The sequence below is a fragment of the Cervus elaphus genome, chromosome X (assembly GCF_910594005.1).
Source record: "Cervus elaphus chromosome X, mCerEla1.1, whole genome shotgun sequence".
NCBI classification, from domain to species: domain Eukaryota; kingdom Metazoa; phylum Chordata; class Mammalia; order Artiodactyla; family Cervidae; genus Cervus; species Cervus elaphus.
The window spans coordinates 27,189,979-27,203,611 of NC_057848.1; the positions used below are offsets into that span (position 1 = coordinate 27,189,979).

Below are 13,633 nucleotides of genomic sequence, written 5' to 3' on the forward strand. Positions count from 1 at the left end.
AGAAGCTGGAAACTGCAGAGGGAACGACCCTGAGGACAGCCCTGAGGACGGAGGTCACGGGCCAGGGCAGGCCAGAGCCTCGGCCAGGCAGGGGCAGGAGGGAGCAAGACAGGGAGCCACCTCTGGAGGGCTTCTGGAAAGGGGGACATGCAGATGGCACCAGGAGCCCATCTGCTGGGGGCAAGAGACCTGAGACCTGGCCCCAAGGAGCAGACCCCCCAGAGCACACCCCAGCTGCCAGGACACAGTCAGGGGCAAGCTGGGCCTTCCCTGGGCTCTGCACAGGGGATCCAGCCTGGGCTGCCCGCCCGGAGCCAGCAGGGGAGGGGGCCCAGCCCTGACAGGCCCCAGGGCCGAGACCTGCCTGCCACCAGGTGCCCAGAGCAGAGGAGGGGTCCAGCCACAGACGCCCGCCAGGGCCCTTCTTCCCTACTAAGCCTGGGAGGGGGTGTCTGGTCACCCTGTGGGGAGTGGCCCCTGCATCCTGTAGGTCCTGTCTGCTCTGAGTCGGGGGTATGGGGGAGCTGACCACTCCCACACCACGACCAGCCCCCACCCCGCCCCAGGGCACCCCTGCACCCCACCCTCCCTGGTGCCCGCTTCCCCAGGAGGGTGGGCCAGACCTAGGTGAAGCAAGGTGCACAGCACCCCCCAGGATGGGACAGCGAACCACCCACAGAGAGGGAGCCTCAGCGTTTCAACGATAGCGACGGTCTAGAGACCCTTGGAGGACCCGCACAGGCCCCGGTCTGGGCGGCCACACCCGACTCCAGGGCACAGGGCCAGGGCACTGACGGGGACCCCACTGGAACCCCAGCAGAGGCAGTGGGCCAAGGGGGGAACAGCCGCTAAGTCAGGGTCAGCGAACGTGAGGAGTGATGGATCTGGCCGCCAGGACTCGAGTGTGTGTGTCTGTGTCTGTGTCTGTGTCTGTGTGTATCATCCAGCTCCACGTCCCAGCTGTGGACAGGTCCCCAGAGGACAAGGCCAGCCACCTACAGCAGCCTCTTCCACAGGCCACGGGCACCCCCAGCAGGACTTATACACCCGGCAGGGGCACGCTGTGCTGCTCAGAGGTCAGGCTGGCCTCAGCCAGCTCCAATGCTTGCCATGGATGTCTGCAAAGTCCCCGTGAGCCCAGGGAGGCCACAGCCCGGGGAGTGGGGCTGAATGAGGGCTGGGACTGGGGGATGGTTCTGGGACACAGCACCGGTGGAGAATGGGCCGTTCCAGACCCCTGAGCTCTGGAGGGCAGGCACAATCATGTCCAGCAGGCGGAGGATGAGGACTGAGGGTGAGGCCTGAGACAAGTGGACAGCAGGGTGGGGCTGGGGCCAGGACAGGCCCCGCAAGCTCAGCCTCAGCCTCTGCTTCTGCCCTGGGACGGAGATAGAGAGCCCGGCTCTCCCGAGGCCACGGTCGTCAGGCTTGAGAAGAGCGTGGTGGCCACGGATGGGGCCAGGAGCTGTCTCCAAGGGCCCCAGTGCTGCCCAGAAGCAAGAGGCAGCAGGAGGAGCCCTCACCACCCACAGAAGCTGCGTGACACATTCAGAGCCACCAAGCGTGTCATCGGGAAGTCCCATCTCAGTCCCAGCCAGGACGGGGGGTGGGCATGTCCCCCATGGGCACAGCAGGAGTGCCTTCCTGGGACCAAAGGGACACTCGGCTGCCACCTCAGGCTGGCACCAGCCCAGCCCGGGGCTATCGGGCACGGTCATTGAAGAAAAGGGGCTTGTCAGCTTGCACTCCCAGGGCTGCACCACTCACTGGGATGGCCCTCCAGGCTGCAGACACCTGGGCAGAGGGCACACGCCACGGTCTCTGCAGGCCATGCTGGGATCATTACATGGTCTCTGTTTCTCTGGCTTTCTGTGTGTTTGTTCTGCAACCATTTCAAGGCGAAAAGCCACTCTCTGCCCTTACAACACATGCCTGGCCTGGCCTGGATCCGGGCTGCAACCCGCCACCCCTGCTTCCACAAAGGACACATTCCTGAGGGCTCCGGGTAGTCCGGGAGTCCCACACCCGGGCTCAGGGGCAGAGACACTCCTCGGAGACTTCTCATGTGCCATGAATGTGAAGAACCTAGGCCCATGCAGGTACTGTTTTCTTCTCCACGGGGTGACCGGTGTGACCCATAAAAACACAGCAGAGGCAAGGGAGTGTCACCTCGAGATGAGTTATGAGACAAACACTTTGGCTTCCATCTCAGGGCTGCTCTGTCTCTCTGAGATCACTGGATCTGGGGAAGGCCTGACCCAAGCAGCCCAGTGGAGAGGCCTGGTGGGGAGGGACCGTCCCCTGCCACAGCCCCGTGAGCCCTCCAGAAGCAGAGCCTGCCCCCCTCCCGCCCCAACACCCCAGGCAGACCAGAGGGCTGTGGCCCGGAGAAGCCTTGACCACAACCTGTGATGGACCCCAGGCCAGAAGCCCCAGCCAGGCCTTCTAGAATCCTATCCTTCAGACACCTGGGAGATTATGAGTGCAGGTTGTTTTAAGGGACTACACTCCGTTTAGGGTAATTCGCTACGCAAGCTTGCATGCTAAATCACTTCAGTCGTGTCCGACTCTTTGCAACCCCATGGATGTAGCCTGCCAGGCTCTTCTGTCCATGGGATTCTCCAGGCAAGAGTACTAGTGTGGGTTGCCATTTGCTTCTCCAGGGGATCTTCCCAACCCATGTCTCTTATGTCTCCTGTGTTGACAGGCAGGTTCTTTACCACTAGCATCACCTGGGTATCCCCTTGTTACTCAGCAATGGGTAACTTATACACGATGACTTTAAATGGAGAAGATCACCCTAAGTCAGTTGGCAGCAACAAACTGACAAGAAACCCCAGAAACCATTAGGAAGAGCCTGGAAAAGTCTGATGACACAAATGCTAAGATCGTCTGCCTAGTCAAACACAAACCCCAAACCACAAAGTCAAGAGACAAGTGACAAAGTGGGCCAAAAAATAGTACCAAGATGTGACTCAGGGCTCATATCATTAATGTATAGAGAACTTGAACCAGTCAATAAGAAAAGATCAGCGACCCAAAGGAAAAGGGTGCAGGAGGTGGCCTTGGAAAATGCCAACCAAAGCGCCCCCCCGTACCCCCCGAAATGATCTCACAGCCAGAATGTGCTCGGGGGCTGGGGTCCCAGAGCTGCTGCTTCTGGGCACATGGGGCAGCTGGACACTGGCATTGCTTTTGATCTGCGGCTCCAACTGGATGTGGAGCCACAGACAGACCAGCCTCGGCAAAGACTGGCCAAAGCAGTGGGTGGTGCCCAGCTCAAATTTGGGCATTGAGCAGGTCTGGGCAGCATCACCCAAGAGCTGGGAGACCCTCTTGGTGAGGAACGTGTGGCAGGAAAGGCATTGGCTTCCCACCAGCAAGAGAAGGCTGACCACACCTGCAGACCAGACAGCTGTCAGGGCAGTTCCTGGGCAGACAACCTCCTTTCTGGTCTCCGTGCATGTGTACTAAGTCACTTCGTCGTGTTCGACTCTTCGCAATCCCATGGACTATAGCCCACCAGGCTCCTGCGTCCATGGGATTCTCCAGGCAAGAATCTTGCAGTGGGTTGCCATGCCCTCCTCCACGGGTCTTCCTGACTCAAGGATTGAACCCGCATCTCCTCATGTCTCCTGCATTGGCAGGTGAGTTCTTTACCACTAGCACCACCTGGGAAGCCCTTCGGGTCTCCATGCTCCCCTAGACCCACACTTGGTCTCAGGGCTGATGTTCCTTTCCCATCCCTGAGCTCGACATGCATGCCTTTTTCCTCTGCTCATCAGATAGTTCCTCCATCCCCACACCCAGCCACTGGATCTGATCTCACCCCACCCTCCTACGTGTCCAGATGTTATCAGCCCAAGTGAGGAGCTGTTGAGCAACTCGACAAACCTGACACCTGATCTTGCCTGGGCTGTGGACAGTCCCCTCCTTCGGCTTCAGGCAGGGAAGGGTGACGACTGCTCAACGCTGAACGGGAAGCCCCAGATCTCGCGAGAGCCACCAGCCTCCTGGCTTTTCCCAGCCCCGTGGGGACCCTGCAGAGAGCCAGTCTGGGAGGAGGGCAGGGGGCACACACCTAGGAGTCTCGGGCCTCTAGAGCAGTGCTTCTCACTGTGGGGTTTCTGGACCAGCAGCTTGTTGGAGTCGCAAATGCTCAAACCCCACCCCAGATGTGCAAGATCAGAGACTCTAGGGCGGGGCCCTGCGGCCGGCTTTGAGTGAGCCTTCCAGGTGTTCTCACGCCCCTTCCAGCATGATGGATGGAGGGGGCCAAATTCTAGACCCTGGGAGGGTGGAAGGAATCAGGAACGCGGGCCAAGGCCGCCCTCAGATGCCATCGGGATGGATGGTTTCTGATCTCATCCACTCCTAGTGAAGCCATGGGCTTTCTCTCCCTGCTGGGCTCACTCACCTTGACCTTCCAGGGAAGAGGCAGGCAGCAGGCACTGAGGGCTGCAACCATAGGTGGTCCTGGAGAACAGGAGTGCTTGGGCGAGATTCCCTCCCAGCGGGCCACACCTGTCGAGTGACAGGGGCAAGACTGTGTCACTTTGGGCCCTCCCCACCTCGAGAAGCATGGCACCCCTGCCTGACTCCACGTTTCTGGGCACTGGGCTCAGCTCTGCCCACCTCTCCCTTGTTATTCCGTGTGGGGCAGGGGGGAAGGGGGAAGGATCCGGGCTTCACAGAGAATCGTCCCAGTCACACTCACGAGTGGTGGAACAGCGTGGGCCGGGCAAGGGGTGGGGGCGGCTGGAGGAGGCCAGATTCTAGACCCTGGGATGGTGGAAGGAATCAGGAACGCGGGCCAAGGCCGCCCTCAGATGCCAGGACTGGAGGGCGGGGCCGAGTGGAGACCCCCTGACCTTGCTCTTTGGCAGCATCCTGGTGGGGTTGCCGCCCACCGTCCCTGGGCTCCCCCAATACACTGTGGCGGGTCATCTCGAGGGCCAGACGCCCTCAGTACAGCAGGCGGAGTCCTGCCAGGAGCGGGGGGGTGGGGCCCCGACGGAATCCCCAAGGTCTCCAGGGCCCTGGGCTCGGGGGAAGCGTCTTTTCGCCTTCCCCCAAGAGGGGGCGCACAACCCAGCGAACTGCGGGGCTCTGACCCCGCCCAGGACCCAGAGGGAGTGCGGTCGAGTACCGAGATGGAGGGCGGGGACACGGAGCAAGGGGGCCGTCTCCGCGCTTCGAGCCCCGCCCTGACCGCCCCAGCGGCCGTCATCTCTCGCTTCCCGCTTCAGTCCGCCCACCGGAAGCCATGGAGCACTGCCCTCCTGTCCACCTCTTCCGTCTGACTGTACCAATGACCATGCTCGACTCCTCAGAAGACCCGCCCTCCCGTGCCAAACCAGCCAGTCCCTCTTTGTGACGGGCACCTCTGTGGCCCAGTCAAAGCAGGCCGATCTCGTGAGCTCCGCCCTCCGCTCGGCCTTCGGGCTCTCTTTCCTCAGTCCCTAGGCGGGCGTGTCGTGGGCCCTTGGACTTCCCCGCGGAGAGATCCAGACTTTCCATGCAGAGTCATGCGAGTGTACACGCCAAGCCTTGCTATGTGCTTTGGTGTGAGCTTGTATTCTGAAGGAGTTAAGTTCACGGGAAGTTACAGGGAAATACCCCTCCCGTTGTTGCCCCAGCATCAGCATGTTGCATATCCAGACGGACCTCACACTAGGAAATGGCATTGGTACCATCGGAAAGCTGCTCAGCGTTCTGTGTGTGCGTGTGTGCGCGCACGCGCCAGTGGTTAGGACACCACACTCCCACTGCCAATGGCCTGGGTTCGATTCCTGGATGATGCTGCATACCTTGCCACACACACACACACACACACACACACACACGTCAGTACGTTAATGAAACCATGCAGTTTGATAACGGGGTGTCCTTTTTTTAATCACACACTGCCCTTGAGATCCATCCATTTCAATCAATAGTTAGTTGGTATCAGCAGTCAGTTCTCCCTTTGTATTGCTAGGCTTCTTCCTTGGTGTGGATCAGCCAAAGTTGTTCAAGCCTTCACTCACTGAAGGACATGTTGCCCGTTTCCACTTTTAGATTTCTAGAAAAAAACTGCTTTGAACATTTGTATCCAGGCTTTCCTGTGGTCAGAATTCTCCGTTTCTTTGGCATGAATGTTTAGCAGTGCAAGTGCTGTGTCCTAAGGAAGTGGACGATTAGCCTTAGAAGAAACTGCCAATTTGCATTCCACTGTGGCTGGACCATTTTTCCTTAGCACCCCAGATATTTTTAAAGCACATAACTGAAGATTTTTACAAAACATTGTTTTAGGCAATACTGTTAACAATTCTGTTTCTCACCTCTAACTATATTCTTCTGTGGGATCACCTACATAGTTCTTCACTCAGGTTAAAAAAAACACACACCCTGTACATTCAGTGTGATTTTAACTAGCAATAATATATTTGCAAAAGTCTTCCTTGTCAGTGCACAAAAGTCTAGCTCATGTCATCTCTGGTCACAAGGTATTGAACAGAACACATGTGCTATAGTTTACATAACAAATCCCCAACTGATGTAGTGTTACCTTTTCTGTTCTTCTTCTTTGTTTGTTAGCATCTCTGAAAATGTGTAAATCTCCCTCAGGATATTACCTTTAAGTGGAACTACCAGGTCAAAACCTATGGGCATTTACCATGTTCATTGATACTAAGCATTTGGCTCCCCCAAAAGACCCTGATAGGCATATAGCAGGGCTTAGTTAGCCCTGTGTTCCACATGTTGCAGAGATTTTCTCTCAGTCTCTCTCTGTCTAAAGAGCTCAGCTTTTTATTGAATGTGTTACTAAAGTGAGTGAAGTTGCTCAGTCATGTCTCATTTTTTGCGACTCCATGGACTGTGGCCTACCAGGATCCTTCATCCATGGGATTTTCCAGGCAAGAGTACTGGAGAGGGTTGCCATTTCCTTCTCAAGGGGATCTTCCCAACCCATGGATCGAGCCCAGGTCTCTCACACTGTAGGCAGATGCTTTACCATCTGAGCCACCAGGGAAGTTACTACAGAGGTTTAGTCAAAAAGAGCAAAGCTCATGTCATCATCAGGGTCTTCAGATTCTTTTTTCTTTGTTTCTACTTTCTTCTCCTCAGATTGGGCAGCAGTGGTGGAGGGGGCAGGACCTTCTGGTGGTGCAGCTCCAGCTGTCGGGACAGGTCCACCAGCCCCCACATGGCAGGTGAAGCTGCTGATGCTGACACTGGCCAAGGCCTTTACAAACAAGCCTGGCCAGAAACTGTCAACATTTACACCAGCTGCTTTAACGAGGGCACTGATCTTATCCTCTGTGACCATCACCTCACTGGGCAGAATGAGGGCCGAGTAGGTGCAAGGAAGCTCCGAGACAGAGGCCATGGTGCGGGCGAGTGCTCAGTGGGGCTGCTGGCTCGGTGCCAGTCTCCAGATGAAGTGAGGGCCTCACCCCAAAATGGCCTTGGATTCTCAGAAGGACTGAGCACCTTAGTGGCTGTGGAAGAAAGGGATCTCTCTCCTTTTTTGGCTGCACAGCATGGCATGCCAGATCTTAATTTCCAGACCAAGAATTGAACTGAACCCACCCCCTGGAGTGGAAGCATGGAGTCTTAACCACTGGACCACTGTGGAATTCCCGTCTCTTGTCTCAAAAGACTAGGCTGGCCGGTTTTGGCTGTCAAGTAGTTACACAGTTTTATGCGACCAAATTATTAAACTCTGGATTGATGATTTCTGGGTTGTGTATCTTGGGCACAAAGTTGTCCTGCCTCAAGTGAGGAGAGTCATGTGACACAGGGCAGACTTTCCGAGTTCCCACACCCAATGCTTCGTGGACCCAGGCTGGCTGATTCTTGCTGTCCTGCAGGCCCCACTACTGTGTGTGTGGTGGGGGGGTCATATAATCCCAGGCTAGGTAGGCCGGGACTGGGGCCAGTGCCTCTCAGACACCCAGCCCCTGCCCTCCTGGGATGCCAGCTCAGTTGTGGAAAAGATGAGGAAACGTGTACTGAGAAGAGAGTATTATATTATTTAAATGCATAGGTGGCCCGCAGGTGAGCAAGCGAGATCCATGGGGAAAGCACAAATAAGAACCAAGAATCCACCTAAAACCAGTGTTCTTGAACAGTCACCTCCAACGGTGAGAAGGAAGGACAAGGCTGTAAAAGAACTGGGTCCATCCCAGCATGGGTCTGAGTGAGCAGAAGACTGGTCCACATCATCTGTAAGCAGGGGCTTCCATCCCTCTGCCACAGACAGTGGGGCTTCAGCAAACCACTGGCTGAGGGAGGCTCCCCCCCTAACCCTGGCACTGTGGTTGTACTGCCAGGCTCCTGGCAGAGCGCATGCTCCCAGAAGGGATGCCTCACCTCTGGCTTCCGACTCAAGACTCCCAGAGGGCCAGCTAAAGACTGGTCTGCAAACTCATATTGAAGACACCACCTATCCTCATGAAACACTGGCAGGTCCCTCAAAGAGAGGAGTGGCCCTGTTACATGCCCAGGGCATCACTGTCAGAAGCCAGATGATATAATTTTCAGTAAGGGCTGGGAGTGTCTGCTACAGGCCTGGACTCACCAATCCCAGCCTCGCGGTGGCCGTAGGAAGTCAGTAGCATGTTAATCCCTTCTCCAGATGAGCAAATGAGGACATGGAAGGCTTGAGCAGTTTGTTCTGAATCTCTAGCTAGCAGGAGGGAGGGGTGGTTAAGGACACTGGCCTCTAAGCCTGACCTCCTTTTGCAGGCTGTGAAGTGACGTGAAGTCTCTCAGTTGTGTCCGACTCTTTGCGACCCCATGGACTGTACAGTTCATGGAATTCTCCAGGCCAGAATACTGGAGTGGGTAGCTCTTCCCTTCTCTCGGGGATCTTCCCAACCCAGGGATCGAACCCAGGTCTCCCACATTGCAGGCGGATTCTTTACCAGCTGAGCCACCAGGGAAGCCCAAGAATACTGGAGTCGGTAGCCTATCCCTTTTCCAGCAGATCTTCCTGACCCAGGAATCAAACCGAGGTCTCCTGCATTGCAGGCAGATTCTTTACCAACTGAGCTCTCAGGGAAGCCCTTTTCCATGCTATGCTCTCCATTTGGCTCCCAAGGAGGTTCCTGGGGCATCGTATCGCACATCAGCTTGTCCTGAAGGCATCGGAGGTGAGTCCCAGTGAATATCCCTGGGCCTTGGACCAGTCTATAAAGGAAGGAGGTGAGAAAGAGAAACACCTGTACTCTTGTGCCTAATCAGGGGGGACTTTGAAATAGACAGTACCTTTGAATTCTCATGAGATCAGAGAGCAGTTCTCATGGATATTTACCAGTTGTCTGCATTCCTGTGAATGAAGCCTAGTGCAACTCCCGAAATCTTCACTAGGTTCCGAGACACCAAAAGAGACATACATGGTGGGAGGGAGGTTCAAGAGGGAGGAGGACATATGTATACCTATGGCTGATCCATGTTGATGTATGACAGAAACCAATGCAGTATTGTAAAGCAATTATCCTCCAATTAAAAATAAACTTAAAAAAGTAGATACACAAGAAGGAATCAAAAAGGTAAGACGAATTTTAAAAGTCTAGGCAGATTTTAAAATGAAAAAAGAACTTTAGATGTTAGACACAAAATCAGTCTTTGAAATAAAAATCTGAGCTGATGAATCAAACCACAGATAGATGACTCAGAAGATGACAAGGCAGTGACATGGAGGAGAGATGGGCCGGTCTTCGTGGCCCCTCATCCTGGCCTCCGGGCTTCTGATGACATCAACCCCTTCCCTTCTTGCCCTGGGTCTGGGGTGACAGCTGCTTCCTGTACTCGCTGCGTGCCTTCAGCCCTCCGAGCCATCCCTGAGTGACCACCTGGGCTTGAGGCATCCATGACCTGCGGGGGTCTCACCATTCTGCTCCCTGCACTCGAATGGGGTGAAGGGCCAAGGGCAGCAAGTGCCCGAGGAGCCAGAGCAGCTGCTACCCTGAACTGTCATGGACGGAATGCCAGGGACCAAGCCTGGGCTGTGCAGTCACTGCAGTGTCCCTGGGAGGAAACTGACAAGGACACCTGCCTTACCTCTCAGCTCAAGTCACAGGATGACAGCCACAGCTCTTCCATGGCATCCTGCAAATTCCCCTGTGCCTGTAGAGTTGACGGGGCTGGAAATCAAACACAGCATTCCACTGTGTCAGTTGCAGAATCCCCAGGTCGCTTGAATTCCCAGCCTCTCTGCATTTCCTAAAAGGCAGGGCACTGTGTGGACGAGTAGGGCCTTGAAACCGAGACTCGGGATATCTGGTTGCCCTCAGTGGAAGCTGACAATCGGCAAGCCCCCAGTCCCCCAGAGCCTCCCTTGCGGATGGAAGTAGTTTGCCCAGCTGTGTCTGGAAGGCTGGCGTTCTGTCCTTTGAGGACTGTGTCATTACCTCACCTGGTGCTGATGCCTTGCAAGGGGACACTGACTGTCCTCCAGACCCTCTGCCACCACCTCCTGTTGCCACTGGATCTTCCCAGCCCAGGGATGGAACCCAGGTCTCCCGCATTGCAGGTGGATTCTTTACCAGCTGAGCCACAAGGAAAGCCCTTTAGACCCCTAAGTGGGGTCCAATTACTGCATGATCCAGCGCACAGGGATACAGTGTGGGTGGGGGCATCTTTCATCTCTGCCCCTCTCCCCTACACTCCTCCCTTCCTGCCTGAGTGGACTGCAAGTTTTCTGTTTGTTCTTCTCAGTAAGCAGGGAACCCTGTAGAGATCATTTCAGGATTACTGAGTGTCAGGCACCCCGTTTCTCATCCATGGCCCAGCAAGGTATTGCACCAGAGTAGGTAGAATGTACCTGTCTTCCTCTCTGGTGGCTGGTAAAGCTGTCCTTGGGGAGGCATATCTGTAGGTGGGCATGCTCCGACTGGAGGACTCCACTCCCAGACCCCAGCTCTCCACGTGGCATCACTTTCTCTGTCCTTTTATGTCCCGGAGGGCTTGTGCTGCACACCTTTGCCACCAGCATTTTGTGCACCTTCACGCATATCCGCCACCACACCCCCGGCCCGTCCGTCCACCCCTACCTCAACCACCTCAGCTTTCTCTTCTCTTGGGCCATATTTCTTGCTCTCTGCTGGCCGTCAGCCCTAGGTTGGGAGCACAGCCCTTATTCGGCTTGTGTCTGGGGATCCAGGCCGCCGCGGGCCTCTCTCTGCTTCGGGGGCTGAGGCTGCAGCCTCACACCGTCAGTCTCCCCTTTCAGGGCGGCCCCACCCCCTGGGGCGGTGCAGGTGACGCTGATTGGCTAAGGCTCAGTGAGTGACCGGACAAAACCCAATGACGTGGCCCGGGCCGCGCGGATTGGCCGGCCCCGGGCAGGCGGGCACAAGGTGTGCGGAGAGCCGGCGGGGCGGGTGGGGTGCAGGCCTTCGTCAGGCAGTGGCCAAATGGTGGGTAGGTACAGGCGGGTCGGAGGGGGGGGTTCGAGCTGCCAAGGCTGTGGAGGAGAGGGTTGGCCAGAGAGGGAGAAGGCGGGGCCGATTCCCTGTCGAGCCCTGGGCGATCCCAGTGAGGCTGGAAAGTGGCTGTGGTGTGCGTGCGTACGGAGTCCGGAGGCCACTTTTGGGGAGTACGAACGCGCCACAAGCTAGGGTAGCCCTCAGTAGGGACATTTATATGGCATTTCTAAAATCCTGGCCACAGCCCTATGGGAGAAGCTGTCCTCAGCACTGTCATCCCCTTTGACAAAAGAAACAGGCCAAAACGGGTGCCTTAGTTCACCTTTACATACACGAGTAGGCAACCTGCAGATTAGAATCATGCGGCAGGGTCACCAGAGTCTGTGACTCCAGAACAATCAAGGGACATTCAGACACTTAAGTGCCTAGACCAGTTGACAGCACTCCTGTACCCTATCACCTCGGCTACTCTGCACCCTGGAGGTATAGCTGGGCCACTCTCATCCCTACATGATCATCTCCTCCCAGCCCCTATTCCTAAGATCAGCTCTTCTGTTCTTGCCCAACACCTGCGGGGGCCTGAAAGTCTTTTGGAATGGAGTTTTTTATCATGGATTGTATTTGGAACTCCATTTAGGCTTCAACAGTGCACTGCTGCACAGTATTTGTTGTGGATATCCCCAAATCAGGCATTATACATCTAAATACAAGCTAGTGTGGTGCATGGTCACACATCCTGGCTTATCTGTGTTCACAATGGCTTTACCTTAGAGTGCTTTATAGATGTCACGGTACCATTATGGTCATTGTTTCATTCACCCCTCATCAATCTGCTTTAACCACACACACACACTCAAAAGAGTAAACAGAACTATCACATGACCTGGCAACTCCTAGCTTTATATACACCCAATGTAAGTAAAACTATAATCCACAAACTTGAAAATGAACGTAGCATTGTCCACAATAGACAAAAAGTCTATTTGTTTGTAAAAAATCCAGATTTCTACAAACTGATGGACAAAACAGTCTATACATAAGATGGACTATTATGTGGCCATAAAAAAGAATGAAATTCTGTAACATACTCTAATGTAGATGAACCTGGAATACATTATGCTAAGAAGATAGGAGACAAAAAGGTCACATACTGTATGATGCCATTCATACAAAATGTCCAGAATATGTTAAATCCCTAGAAACAGAAACACATGAGTGGTTACCAGGGGCTGGGACAGTGAATGGGGATGGACTACTCAGGGGTGCAGTTCTCTCTGGAGTGATACAAATGTCCTAAAATGAACCACAGTGATGGTTACGGAACTCTCTGAGTATGCCAAGTACCACTAAATTGTATTCTTTCAATGGGTGAACTGCATGGAATGTGAGATATCCAGTTAAGTGAGGTAAAATTTTGATTATTTGCATTTTATCAATTTTCTATATGACCCTGTAATCAACTGTTATTTTTATAGAAAAATGTCAACTACTTAATATTTACTTAGCTGCACCAAGACTTACTTGCAGCATTGCAGCATGTGGGCTCTAGCTCCCCAACCAGGGATTTAACTGAGGCCCTCTGCATTCGGAGTGCAGTCTTAGCCACTGGACCATCAGGGAAGTCCCTGGTATTTTTAGTATTTTTGTATTTTGATAAATTTGATATATTTTTCTATCAATTATATCAACTATTTTTAAAATTTTTGAAGTCTTATGAAATAAACATACTAATTATGCTAATTTTACAGGCCAGGGAACCAGTTTAGTGATTTAAAAAGCCAGGAACAGAAGGACTAAGCCCTGAAGACGACTCAGTGGCAGACTGGTTCTTCCATCTCTAGCACACATTCTAGAACAAAAACCCCCCCTTGATGACCAGTTAGTGAGAATGATAGAAATAAGGACCACGACATACCAGATACATCCAGTCAACTTTGGTTTTGAAGCTCTGGTCTATCTTTATCTGGCAGGTATTCTTTTGTATTCCAACCACATGGTTTAAATGCTCTGACCTAAAATAAGGAGTTGGCTCAGGGCTGGCTTTTCAGGCTGCACACTGTCCTCTAGTGGTCTACCTCCTGCCCACTACCCTTTCCAGGGCTTGATGGGGACATGGATCTCTACCCTGGTTTAAAGAACAGCTTCTTCCTTATTTAGGATCTTATCAAGGGGAAACCAAATCACACATATAAGGCACAAACAGAGCAAAACAGCTA

General features: G+C 54.1%; 1 protein-coding gene and 1 long non-coding RNA gene across 2 annotated transcripts; both read right to left on the reverse strand.

The window, feature by feature from the left end:
* Nucleotides 1-6,904: 6,904 nt before the first annotated feature.
* On the reverse strand, nt 6,905-8,871 carry LOC122689535 (60S acidic ribosomal protein P1-like). The gene has a single exon (XM_043896052.1). The coding sequence runs from the start codon at nt 7,370-7,372 to the stop codon at nt 7,031-7,033; it is 342 nt and encodes a 113-aa protein (XP_043751987.1). The 5' UTR covers nt 7,373-8,871; the 3' UTR covers nt 6,905-7,030.
* A 62-nt stretch (nt 8,872-8,933) lies between these two features.
* On the reverse strand, nt 8,934-11,035 carry LOC122689611. Its single transcript, XR_006339859.1, has 3 exons — nt 10,814-11,035; nt 10,051-10,133; nt 8,934-9,177 (listed from the first exon to the last, which is right to left on the reverse strand). It is a non-coding gene; the product is annotated as an uncharacterized LOC122689611 (long non-coding RNA).
* Nucleotides 11,036-13,633: the final 2,598 nt, after the last annotated feature.

Excerpts from the sequence above, each read along its gene's own strand:
- LOC122689535 (XM_043896052.1), bottom strand. The coding sequence starts at position 7,372 with ATGGCCTCTGTCTCGGAGCTTCCTTGCACCTACTCGGCCCTCATTCTG.